The sequence below is a fragment of the Vipera ursinii genome, assembly GCF_947247035.1.
Source record: "Vipera ursinii genome assembly, chromosome: 4".
NCBI classification, from domain to species: Eukaryota; Metazoa; Chordata; class Lepidosauria; order Squamata; family Viperidae; genus Vipera; species Vipera ursinii.
Window position 1 is genome coordinate 4,520,046 of NC_139514.1, and position 13,855 is coordinate 4,533,900.

Consider the following 13,855-nt stretch of genomic DNA (forward strand, 5'->3'; position numbering starts at 1 on the left):
CCTCAAGGCCATCATCAGCAAGCTCTTCAACAGCCCCCTCCTCCTCCTCTGAGTCGTCCGACCCAACTGCCGAACCCACAGGCTGACCCTGAATCACAACACCATCTGACAAGCAAAGTCAACGGGGGGGGGGGAGCCAGATTCACCTCACAACCCTGTTACTAACTTAACAACGGGAGTGGTTCCCTCAACAACTACAGCAAAAAAAAATCGTACAATGGAGCAAAACCTACTTAACGACTTTCTTCCTTATCAACAGAAATTTTGGGTCAGACCAGCTTTTATTTCTAGCTTCCAGCAAAAAGCACCAGAAAACAGGGGGGAGGGGGAGGGGGGGAAAATAGCTTAATGACCCTGGCATTTACTTAATGACCACCTGTTTGCTTAACTACCATAATGACTTACTTAGCAACCGCTGCAAAACATGCTGTAGTTACGTCGGTCCTAGGATGATACACTTAAAGACTGACTTTGACAACCAGAATTCCTTGGCCGTAAATCAAGGACTAGTGCTACAATCCAAAGTGGTGTTCAGCTAACAAGGAAATGAGCCACTGTCTTAATTTACGGCATCTTTCTAGCTTCAGCCCAAAGCAGGTGCTTCAAGACCCACCATTAGCAACCAATGGGGAAGGCATTTCGCTGAAGGCCACCAGCATCCTTATACATCTACCACGGCCTGGAGGAAGAGATGGAGGCTGGACCATGAAGAGGTCACTCTCTCCTCAAGCTGTTCTAGTAGCCCTGATGTCAACCCCATATTAGGTCCTCATTATTTGGTAATTCCCCCACAAACCTAGCCCCCCTGCTTCCCCATTTCCGCTTAGCACACATTCACCTGGAAGCTCTTCAGAGGGGTCTGAAGCACTCTGAGCTTGGTTGTTTAGTTGCAGATGTTTCATTACCAAACTAGGTAACATCATCAGTGCTAAAAGGGAATGGGGTTTGGGGTGTAGAGGATGGAGGAGGAGGAGGAGGAGGGGAAGGAGGAGGAGGAGGAGGGGGAGGACTGTGGGATCCTTGGTGGTCTCTGAGTGGTTTTCTTGCAGACGTTTCATTACCAAACTAGGTAGCATCATCAGTGCTACAAGAGAGTGGGGTTTGTGGTGGTGGTGGTGGTGGTGGAGGAGGAGGAGGAGGAGGAGGAGGACGACGACGACGACGACAACAACAACTGTGGGATCCTTGGTGCTCTCTGAGTAAAGTGGTTTTCTTACAGACGTTTCATTACCAAACTAGGTAGCATCATCAGTGCTACAAGAGAGTGGGGTTTGTGGTGGTGGTGGTGGTGGAGGAGGAGGAGGAGGAGGAGGAGGAGGAGGAGGAGGAGGATGACGACAACGACTGTGGGATCCTTGGTGCTCTCTGAGTAAAGTGGCTTTCTTACAGACGTTTCATTACCAAACTAGGTAGCATCATCAGTGCTACAAGAGAGTGGGGTTTGTGGTGGTGGAGGTGGAGGTGGAGGAGGAAGAGGAGGAGAACGACGACTGTATCATCCCTGTTGCTCTTTGAGCTTGTTGGCTTTCTTGCAGACGTTTCATTACCACCCAAGCACTGATAAAGTTACTTAGTTTGTAATGAAATGTCTGCAACTGAACAACCAAGCTCAGAAAGCATCAAGGACCAGTCCTCCTCGTCGTGGTCGTCCTCCTCCTCCTCCTCCCTTTATCCTTCTCTACAAACCCCTCCCTCCTAGTACTAATGAGGTTACCTAGTTTGGTAATGAAATATCTCAAAGAAAACAACCAAGCTCAGAGAGCACCAAGGACCTCTCATTTCAAACCCTGAGCTACCAATATCCTCCTTTATGAGCTCTTCAAAGTTTGACGCAGCATCCTGGCTGAATTTGGTGGGGCTACAGGTCCCAGAATTAACATCCAGCACAGCCCTTGTGTGGTGCAACACCCTGTTTCCGCGACCCAGCGTCACCCCGTTTTTGCGCCCCGAGGCACGGCAGCATCCCATTGTTTGCGCCGAGGCACGGCTGTGCCTCACTTTCGCACCCCAATTTGCAGCGGCGGCCCGTTTTTGCGCCCCAAGGCGCCAGTAGGCCACGGCCCACTACCTACAGGTTGGGGACCCCCTGATCTACAAAATTGGAGATTGACATCAACGTGATGAGAGCAGCACCACACTGTTGCAGCCACACAGCTTTTGTGCAGGCACGCAACTTCGCAAGGCATGCACAGAAGGCGTGTATCAGGACATCCTGGTGCCGCTTTTCAATTTTGCTTCCCTTGCATATGTGCACCTCCCGTTATAGATTGCTGCTTGTCAATATATTGTCATAACCCGGTCAGCAAAATTGGATAATAGCTCTCCACTAAGTGCAATCAATCCAAAAGGGTCTTCCAGACACATATTATTGTTATTGCCTTGGTGCTTAATAGCTAAATTTACTATTATGGCTGTTGTCCAATAACCTTAAAGACGATGCATTTTAATCAAGCCGATAAGGAGCAGGAAATTGTAAAGCACTCAATGCCAAGTGATCAAGTTTCTTTTGATGAATACAGGCAGCGAGAGACATGAATTTTATGGCAGGTAATCCTCAATTTATAGCTCTAATTGAAGCCGGACTTACAGCGGCTTTAAGTTGTGTTGTGTTGGCTAAAGCAGGGCTTTTCAACTTTTTCACCCCTCGTACCACTTTTAGGATATGGCAATATCCGAGTACCACCAGTCGCCTAGCCAGGTGTCCAAAACTTGATGACAAAAAAAAGGAAAAAAAAGTGATGAAGTACAGGTAGACCTCAACTTACAACATTTCGCTTAGTGACTGTTCGAAGTTACAACGGCGCTGAAAAAAGTGCCCCCCAAGCCACAGCTGAGCAAGACACCTTCCTGGCCGCCCGGTGGCGCTCTTCCTCCTGTCTGAGGTTTTCATTGTTGTGAGCATTTCTGTTGAGGATTGGCAGCAGGGGTGGGGTGGGGGGGTGTTTGGTTTTTATCCCCCCCCCGTCTGTTGGGTGGTTGCAGCAGGTTTTGGTCACTTCACATGACCCTGGGACACTGTGACCATCATCAATATGAATCAGTTGTCAAGCATCTGAATGTAAATCACAAGACCCTGGAGAAGTTGCAACATTCCAGCTGGCTTGGACCTTCTTCTGGGCTGAGAAGCGCCAGGATCAGTGTCGAACTCCGGCTGGATTCTGGCGCCGATCCTGGCGCTTCTGCTGAGTCCTGACAGCCCTGCAGTTCCAGCCGTCTCTCGCTCAGGCTTGTGCAGTGCTGCCCCCGGTTCAGCTCAATCCCCTCCCCCGCTACCACGTCTCTAGGATGGTCGCGTACCACCTGCCAGGTGCCAACGTACCACCGGTGGTACCCGTACCGCTGGTTGGAAAGCCCTGCTTTAGAGAACAGTTTGATACCCCATTTTTACGACTTTTCTTCCCGTATTTGTTAAGTGAGTCACTGCAGTTGTTAAATGGGTAACCCCGTTGTGAAGGGAGACTGGCTTCCCCCACCGACTTTGCTGGTTGGGAGGTCGCAAAAGGGGAATCGCGTGACAACCCCCCGCCAGGAGGCTGCAACCATCGTAAATGTGTCAGATGCCAAGCGTCTGGATTTTGATCATGTGACCATGGAGGATGCTGCAACGGTCGCAAATGTGAAAAATGGTCATAAGTCGCCTTTTCCAGTACCGCTGTAACTTCGAATCATCACTAAATGAACTGTTGTATGTTGTATGTATGCTGAGGACTACTTAATGATGATGATGATGATAATAAAGTTGGAAGGGACCTTGGAGGTCATCTAGTCCAACCCCCTGCTCAGGCAGGACACCCTATACCATTTCAGACAAACGTACATGATTTCTGCATTTCAAGTCACCACAAGGAAGACTATGGATACAGTACATATTTGTGGTTATTAAGTGGAAATAAACGCCGATTTCTGATAACAAAAACATCATAAATCATGGTCATGTGACAACAGAAGCGGCAAAGGGCCGTAAAGGCAGGCCAATTGCACACACTGCCAGGTGGGGCTGATGGCCACCCCCTTCACACAGTCAGAGAAACTGAATAATAGAGTTGGAAGGGACCTTAGAGATCTTCTAGTCCAACCCACTGCCCAAGCAGGAGACCCTACACAATCCCAGACAAATGGTGGTCCAGTCTCTTCTTAAAATCCTACAACTTCTGGTGGCAAGCTGTTCCACTGGTTAATTGTTCTCACTGTCAGGAAATTTCTCCTTAGTTCTAGGTTGCTTCTCTCTTTGATGAGTTTCCATCTGTTGCTTCTTGTCCTGCCTTCGGGCGCTTTGAAGACTAGGATGAACCCTTCTTCTTTGTGACAGCTCTTCAAATATTCAAATGGTACAAATATCTAGATGTACCAATAACCATTACTTGGAATTCAATGTATTTAACACAGAATCTCCATAATGTAAAGCAGGGGTCTTCAAACTTGGCAACTTTAAGACTTGTGGACTTCAACTCCCAGAATTCCTCAGCCGGCCGGCTGAGGAATTCTGGGAGTTGAAGTCCACAAGTCTTAAAGTTGCCAAGTTTGAAGACCCCTGATCTAAAATGACTGATGTGTTGTGAAGTCTGTTTGCAGCTGAAGTTAACATTTCCCAGTGGGTTTACACACATCCCATTCTACAAAGAATTTCACATTTGGATATCTAAGGCAGCAAAATGTGACTTACCAGAGTATTTGAGGAGTTGTAATCTTCTGCAGATTTATCTGGAAGAAAAACAGAATCCTGTCAGCGTATCATCCCATTAATGCCAAAGACCACTCAAATAAAATTAAGGGGGGAAAATGAAAACTGAAACTAGACACACATCTAGCTGTATGCTTGTGTATCCTCCAGATCTGTTAAACCATCATTACCTATAATTCCCATGATGGCTTAGAACAGGGGTAGGCAACCTTTTCTGACTCATGGACTTCAACTCCCAGAATTCCTGAGCCAGCATGGGGGAAACTTTGGCCCCTTCATGACTTGTGGACTTCAACTCCCAGAATTCCTGAGCCAGCATGAGGGAACTATGGCCCCTTCAGGACTTGTGGATTTCAACTCCCAGAATTCCTGAGCCAGCATGAGGGAACTATGGCCCCTTCATGACTCGTGGACTTCAACTCCCAGAATTCCTGAGCCAGCATGGGGAAAACTTTGGCCCCTTCATGACTTGTGAACTTCAACTCCCAGAATTCCTGAGCCAGCATAGGGGAACTATGGTCCTTCGTGTCTTGTGGACCTCAACTCCCAGAATTTCTCAGCCAGCATGGCCCCTTCATGACTTGTGGACTTCAACTCCCAGAATTCCTGAGGCAACATGGCTGGCTCAGGAATTCTGGGAGTTGAAGTCCACAAGTCATAAAAGAGCAAGATTGCCTAGCCCTGGCTTAGAATGCTGGGGGGGGGGGGGGTACTCCAGTCATTATATCAAAATCGCTTGAGATTCACTTCTTTGCTAGAGGTAAGGCAGAAAATATTAAAGATATCACATGGTGATTTATTTATCTGCATTTAACAGAACAGAGCTTGGAGGTCTTCTAGTCCAACCCTCTGCTCAAGCAGGAAACCCTATACCATTTCAAACAAATGGTTGTCCAATCTCTTCTTAAAAACCTCCAGTGTTGGAGCATCCACAACTTCTGGAGGCAAGTAGTTCCACTGGTTAATTGTTCTCACTGTCAGGAAGTTTCTCCTTAGTTCTAGGTTGCTTCTCTCTTTGATTAGCTTCCATCCGTTGCTTCTTTTCATGCCTTCAGGCGCTTTGGAGAAGAGCTTGACTCCCTCTTCTTTGTGGCAGACCCTGATACAGGGGTCTTCAAATTCCTGGCTGAGGAATTCTGGGAGTTGAAGTCCAAGAGTCATAAAAGGGCCAAGTATGAAGACCCTTGCCCTGAGATATTGGAACACTGCTATCCTGTCGCCCCTGGTCCTTCTCTTCATTAAACTAGACACACCCAATTCCAGCAACCGTTCTTCGTATGTTTAAATCCTTCAGTCCCCTGATCATCTTTGTTGCTCTTCTCTGCACAATTTCCAGAGTCTCAACATCTTTTTTATATTGCGGTGACCAAAACTGGACGCAATATGTTCCCAGTGCGGTCTTACAGGGTCTTAAGTCACCCAGTGAATTATCTATCTGCATCTAAGGTACTGTCCTTTTAATATCAAGTATTTTTGTTCAGGTTTTTATTTCTGAACTCGGCCCTTCAGACCTTTAATTTGGTTGGTGCTCAGCTGTACCAAACATTACATCCGTTCTTATGCTGCCCTGATTTCTAGAAGGACGACTGTGTTAGTTACAGTACAACAACTATCAACGGTTTATTTTGAGATTGGATCTCATGAAGTGCTTTCTCTGTGCCAGATGGAGGAGGATGGATCGTTGCCCGTGAGAGTGGGAGGAATTATAAAACTTAGATAACACAGAATTTAAACACAGAGGCCAGAAATAATAATTATTTTGGATTGGGTGTGACGTCGCTAATTTGCGGTTTGTATATTGCTATCTTAAAAATTCGATTTATCAGAGTAGAGACAAGCCGATGACACAACACAGGTAAGTCCTTGGCTTACAAATATTCGGTAACTGGCTATTTTAAGTTACAACAGCAACGGGGGGTCACATGATCAAAACTCAAGACGTTTGGCAACTGAGTCACAATTATGACGGTCGCCGCATCCCGGGATCAAGTGATTCCCCCTTTTGCAACCGTCAGACCAGCAAAGTCAAAGGGGGAAGCCAGATTCACTTAACGACCGTGTTACTAACTTAACCGCTGCAAGTGATTCGCTGAACAGCTGTGGCAGAGAAAGTGTTCGAATGGGGACAAAACGCGCTCAATAACCGTCTCACTTAGCCACAGAAATTTTGGGCTCAACTGTGGTCATAATTTGAGGACAACCTGTCCTAGAAAGATGACCGTTTGTTTCCCATCCTCTTAGCATTGGTGGGTGGGCGTTTTTGGTGGTTCACCATCCAAGTCCAAAAAAATCTAGGGAATTCTTGGGAACCTGGTAGTCTGATGAAACAGCCATCAACAGGTTGACTCCGCCTTCCATCCTTCCGAGGTCGGTAAAATGAGGACCCAGATTGTTGGGGGCAAATAGGCCGACTCTGTAAACCACTTAGAGAGGGGTGTAAAGAACCGTGAAGTGGTATGTAAGTGCTATTGCTATTTCTTTCTTTCTTTCTTTCTTTCTTTCTTTCTTTCTTTCTTTCTTTCTTTCTTTCTTTCTTCTTTCTTTCTTTCTTCCTTTTCTTTCCTTCCTTCCTCCCTTCCTCTTTCTTTCTTTCTTTCTTTCCTTTCTTTCTTTCTCTCTCCTTCCTTCCTTCCTTCCTTCCTTCCTTCCTTCCTTGGTGGTTAAAATGAGGACCCAGACTGTTGGGGGCAAATAGGCCGACTCTGTAAACTGCTTAGAGAGGATTGTAAAGCACTGTGAAGCGGGATATAAGTGCTATTTCTTTCTTTCTTTCTTTCTTTCTTTCTTTCTTTCTTTCTTTCTTTCTTTCTTTCTTTCCTTTCTTTCTCTCTCTCTCCCTTCCTTCCTTCCAAGGTGGTCAAAATGAGGACCCAGATTGCTTGAGGCAACAGGCCGACTCTGTAAACTGCTTAGAGGGGATTGTAAAGCACTGTGAAGCGGGATATAAGTGCTATTGCTATTTATTTATTTGATTTATTTGATTTATTTGATTTATTTGATTTATTTGATTTATTTATTTATTTATTTATTTTCTTTCCTTCCTGTCTTCCTCCCTCCCTCCTTTCCTCTTTCTTTTTCTTTCTTTCTTTCTTTCTTTCTTTCTTTCTTTCTTTCTTTCTTTCTTTCTTTCTTTCTTTCTTTCCTTTCTTTCTCTCTCTTTCCTTCGTTCCAAGGTGGTTAAAATGAGGACCCAGATTGCTTGGGGCAACAGGCTGACTCAATAAACCGCTTAGAGAGGGCTATAAAAGCACTGTGAAATGGTATATAAGTCCAAGTGCTATTGCTAATGCTATAGACAAACAACATCTACATACCATTTGAAAGAGACAATCAAAAAGCCAAAAAGGAAACCAAAGCACAAGAACATACCGCTTGAGTTCACAAGTGATGCTAAACCAATCATGATTTGTTTCATTAAAGCCTAACGCAGTGTGTATACTTTTAAAACCATTAACCAGTGGAACGACCTGCATCCAGAAGGGGTGAATGCTCCAACATTGGAAGTTTTCAAGAAGACATTGGTCAACCATTTGTCTGAAACAGTATAGGGTTTCCTGCCCAAGCAGGGGGTTGGACTAGAAGACCTCCAAGGTCCCTCCCAACTCTCGTTATTCTGGACGACTTGCCTCCAAGAAGTTGTTGTTGCTCCATCAATGGAGGTTTTTAAGAAGACACTGGACAATCATTTGTCTGAAATGGTATAGGGCCTCCTGCTTGAGTAGGGGGTTGGACTAGAAGACCTCCAAGGTCCCTTCCAACTCTGGCAATCAACATCCATATGAATAGAGATTAACGCTAGACCAGGGGTAGGCAACCTTGGCTATTTTATGACTCATGGACTTCAACTCCCAGAATTCCTGAGCCAACTATTGCTTCAGAAAAACTCAGCTATGCTGGCTCAGGAATTCTGGGAGTTGAAGTCCATGAGTTATAAAAGAGCCACGGTTGCCTACCCCTGCGCTAGACTAACAATCAAGTAAACAATGCCCCAATCAACCAACACAAACTATCAAACAGTAAAGAACAGTCTAATCAAGAATACTCCCACCGACACAGACAGCATAAGCCACTAGTATATAAAAAGAAGAGCAAGCCTGTTCTGTTCTATTCTGTTCCATTCCATATTTTATATTCATTCTATTCTATTCTATTCTATTCTAATCTTATCCCATCCCATCCCATCCCATCCCATATTCTATTCTATTCTATTCTATTCTATTCTATTCTATTCTATTCTATTCTATTCTATTCTACTCTACTCTACTCTACTCTACTCTACTCTACTCTACTCTACTCTACTCTACTCTACTCTATTCTATTCTATTCTATTCTATCCTATCCTATCCTATCCTATCCTAGTCTATTCTACTCGATTCTGTAATTCTATTATATTCTGTAATTTTGTAATTCTGTAATTCTATTCTATTCTATTCTATTCTATTCTATTCTATTCCATTCCATTCCATTCCATTCCATATTTTCTATTCTATTCTATTCTATTCTATTCTATTCTATTCTATTCTATTCTATTCTATTCTATTCTATTCTATTCTAATTCTATTCTATTCCTATTCTTCTATTCTATTCCAATTCTACATTCTACTCTACATTATATTCTACTCCATTCCACTCCACTCTACTTTATACTCTACATTCTACTCTACACCCTGCTCCACTCCACTCCACATTCGACTCCGCTCCACTCCACTCCAGCCTTCCTGATCTTGTCCAAACAAAGTTGCCCACCTGTGAAACTCATGTATTTCTGGCTGTTGGTGGTCTTTTTGGAATTGTAGAATTCGAGGACATCCAACACGGCTTGAGGATTCTTCTTTTGCTCCAGTTTGGTGATGTTGGACGTCTGCAGCAAGCGGGCCCATTGCTCTGGCATGCCCTAGAAGGAATTATTTTTAAGAAAGAAGGATTAGTGTCGTCTGCTTTACAATTACTAAATTGTAAACTGCTTTACAATTGCCTGAAACCCAGCCAGTTATGGTCTGCTTAACAGCCTACACTTGACCAAGCAATACAGCTAGCTCTCAATTTACAACCACTTGTTTAGTGACCGTTAGAAGTTACAACGGCACCAAAAAACGCAACTGATGCTTGTCCATCCTCATGGGTCACCTGATCAAAATTTGGATGCTTGGCTGCAACGTCCCGGGGTCATGCAATTTATTTATTTATTTTATTTATTTTATTACATTTATATACCGCCCTTTCCCTGAGGACTCAGGGCGGTTTACAGGGAATTAAAAACCAACAATACAAAAGTTAAAACCAGTTTTAAAAAGATTAAACTTAACCCTGTGCAAATAAAACCCCAGTTAAAATAAATTAATCCTCAGCCTGGGCCCGAGAGCTCAAAGAGCCAGGTCTTCAGGCCCCGGCGGAATGAACGGAGGTCGGGGGCAGTCCTCAGCTCCACTGGCACCTGGTTCCAGAGGGCAGGCACCCCCACTGAGAAGGCCCTATCCCTGGGCATTACCCGCCGGCAATCTCTTACCGGTGGGAACCTGAGCAGACCCTCCCTGTGGGAGCGCACTGGACGAAGGGCACTTGATGCAATTATCTTTTGCAAACTTCCGACAAGCCAATTTTTCTCTGGCTTAAGGTGAGAATTTGACATTTGCGACAGGAGTTTCCATCCCTCACACCTTAAGCAGGAGAAGGGAAAACTCGTTCCCCGGGAGATCTAACAGCCGTCTTTCCAAATTTAAGTCTGCAAAAATTGAGACTCTGCAACCGTCATAAATAGGAGCCAGTTGTCCAGCGTCTGAATTTGGATCATGTGACCGTGGGGACGCTGCGACTGTTGTAAGTGTGACAGTCCTAAGTCACTTTTTTCAGCGCTGTTGTCACTTTGAACGGTCGCTAAATGAATGCCTATGGAGATTCTCCGGCATCCAGGTCATAAATATAAATCCTTCCACTCCCCCACCATCCAGTCAGAGCTGAAGAAGCTTCTTGGACGAGAAGCGAAACGTCCTTCAAAAGAAAACCAAGAAAGTCCAGTTGCCTCCTGAAAAAAGCACCTTTGGGACACTAAATGGATGGTTGTTAAGTTGAGGACTATCTATATATAATGCTTGAAGAACATTTTTTAAAAAAAAAAAACACCTGACTGAATTTTTCTTTTAACTACTGAGGAGAATCAAGAGGAAGTGATATCATGAGACCCACAGAGTATGCATGTATGTATATAGGTGTGTGTGTGTGTATACAATACACACACACACATATATGTGTGTGTATAAAGTGTGTGTATACAGTTTATACATATATAAATATATATATGATACATATATGTGTGATATATATTTGTGTGATATGTGTATGTGTGTGTGATACACGTGGTAGATAGATATGTGAGATATATATATATATAAACTGTGGGTCTTGTGTGCGTGTGATACAAGGGATATATGTGTGTGTGTGTGTGTTGTGTGTGTGTGTGTTATATGTGTTTGTTATATGTGTTTGTTGTGAATCATACCACAAGGCTCTTATTTCACAACTGAGGGCCTCATGGCCTGCAGGAGGAACTAGGCCTGCTGTTCTTACTGTAAATTCGCCTGTCACAGCGTCAAATCCAACATGGATCGTGTGTTCGAAGTCTGACGGGAGGGAGATCTCTGGCCGTTCCTTCTCCTTCTTCTTGCTGGCTGTCGTAAAAAACAAACCAACTTAAGCAAAATAAAAATGATCAGGGGAATCATTATTTTTATCATTATTAGATTTCTTTGCCACCCAATTGTCAGCAATTTACATTTTGGCCAGAAACAGCCAAAACAAAACAAAAAACCACCACCCAATAGCAAACGATGTATTCGCTTAATGACTGCTACATTCACTTAACAACTGCTGCCAAAAAGACTATAACATTGGTAATCCTCGACTTACAACAATTCATTTAGTGACCGTTCAAAGTTACGACGGCACTGGAAAAAGTGATTTATGACCATTTTTCACATTAAGACCATTACAGCATCCCCGTGGTCAAGTGATCAAAATTCAGAGGCTTGGCAACTGACATATACTTATGACGGTTGCTGTGTCCCGGGGTCACATGATCCTCTTTTGCGACCTTCTGGCAAGCAAAGTCAGTGGGGGAAGCCAGATTCAGTTAATAACCGTGTTAGTAACTTAACAACTGCAAGGATTCACTGAACTATGGCAAGGAAGGTCGTAAAATGGAGCAACATTTACTTAACAAATGTCTCTCTTAGCATCAGAAATTTTGGGTCGTTAAGTCGAGAACTACCAGTACTTTTAAATTTTAGCCGCTTTTTTGTACTTCTGGGCTTCAGCCCAGATATGTCAGTGGGTAATGATAATCAGGACGTGCAAGGACATTGTAACACCCATGGCATAACACAACAGATACCTATGATGTCAATGGGTTTGTTCACACGACCTGCCAAATGATGGCTTGTTAAACTACAGTTTGTTAAAAAAAAACTGAGTGGGTTTCTAATATATTATCCCCATCAACTGATACAAACTAAAGTCTTCCACTAGGCTTAACCCAGGTTAAGGAGGCTTAATTGCTGTTTTTACAAAGGATGCTTAACAAATCATGGCTTAATGTACAGGTCTCCTCATAAAATGAACAGTTCACAGACCAGCTTGGTGCGGTGCAGGGGTCTTCAAGCTTGGCCCTTTTATGACTTGTGGACTTCAACTCCCAGAATTCCTCAGCCAGTGTGCCTGAAGCCCATTTCCTGGTTTCCAGTTGGTGCCTTAACCACTAGACCAGGGGTCTTCAAACTTGACCCTTTTATGACCTGTGGACTTCAACTCCCAGAATTCCTCAGCCAGGGTCTTCAAACTTGACCCTTTTATGACCTGTGGACTTCAACTCCCAGAATTCCTCAGCCAGGCTGAGGAATTCTGTGAGTTGAAGTCCACAAGTCATAAAAGGGCCAAGTTTGAAGACCCCTGGTCTAGTGGTTAAGGCACCAACTGGAAACCAGGACATGGTGAATTCTAATCCTACCTTTTAAGCCTAAATCAGCTAGGAGAGTTGGAACCAGTTATTCTCTCTCAGCCCAACCCACAAGGTTGTTGTTATGGGGAAAATAGGAGGGGGAAGGGCCATTAGGTATAATCACACATTCTGGTGTGAGAGAAATTCCCTGAGGATGGGCTCCACTACAAGTCCAAAAAGCTGGGAAGACAAATTCTCTGGTCCCAGTGACTGACCAAGATTGAATCCTGCAGGATTTAGGTATGTTTGCTGCATTGAGTTATTTATAAAAATAACAAAGGCAGAGGAAAATCTGATGAATAAATATGAAAATAATGGGTGGATTCCTATAAAACACGGAGCCACAAACCACACACACAACCCATCTTAATTTAGTCAACAGAAGAGTGTCTTTTGAATACACTCAAAAAGCCCCCAACAAGCCAGTCACATTAGGGTCAGTTTCAAATCACATACCAAGCCACGATTTCTTTAGCCATAGACAGCTGAACAAACAACACCCAGAGAGGGCTTTGTAGAACACATTAAGCCATAAACTCTGGCTTACAGTCCACCCTGGCTGAGTTCACACAACATACCCAGCGACACAAGCAACCAGCATTTGGGTTTAAGTTGCTCACTTGATTAACCTGTTTTCTGGATTCATACAAAACATTGAATCAGAAACTAACCACAGACCAGGTCAGTGCAAAATGCTAAGCCAGGAACAAACTTAGCCCATTTTAACGTGCTGGACTCCTGTAAATATTAGGTCTTTACCTAATCCAATTCAGCATGTTGTGAGAATCTAAGCATGCCACCCCTTTTTAAGATAAGATAACCTTTATTGTCATGTTTTTGTTTTACTGTGGGCACACTGGCACACATTAAAAATGATATCCTGTTTATGGATTCCATTTCTAGAGTCTCTAGAAATTCTCAACTCAACTCTGTGCCAATTCCACGAAGGAAATAAAGAATTTGCTTTTATCCATTCAAAATCCCACCTTGATCTCCCATCGGTTGATCCAACAGGGGCAGAAAATTCTAGGATCTACTAAGACTCCTTGGGTTGATTCCTACGGGGTCAGCAAGAGCTTTACATATGGATTTACGCTAGCGATAGTCCTTGACTTACGATCAGAGTTGACCCCCCCCTTAACTTCTGTTACTAAGCGAGGCAGTTGTTAAATGAGTTTGCCCTG

The 13,855-nt window shown here is 44.0% G+C and overlaps 1 protein-coding gene across 2 annotated transcripts in view; it reads right to left on the minus strand.

Moving 5' to 3' along the window:
- Window positions 1-13,855, minus strand: part of PAK1 (p21 (RAC1) activated kinase 1) — an 82,821-nt gene that overhangs the window by 39,645 nt on the left and 29,321 nt on the right. The window contains exons 3-5 of one of the 2 annotated variants that reach the window (XM_083362131.1): window positions 11,246-11,346; window positions 9,428-9,575; window positions 4,664-4,701 (exon numbers count right to left, since the gene is read on the minus strand). In XM_083362131.1, coding sequence (XP_083218257.1) covers window positions 4,664-4,701; window positions 9,428-9,575; window positions 11,246-11,346 — 287 coding nt within the window. The remainder of the gene's footprint in view (window positions 1-4,663; window positions 4,702-9,427; window positions 9,576-11,245; window positions 11,347-13,855) is intronic. The other variant, XM_083362132.1, reaches the window with a different exon arrangement.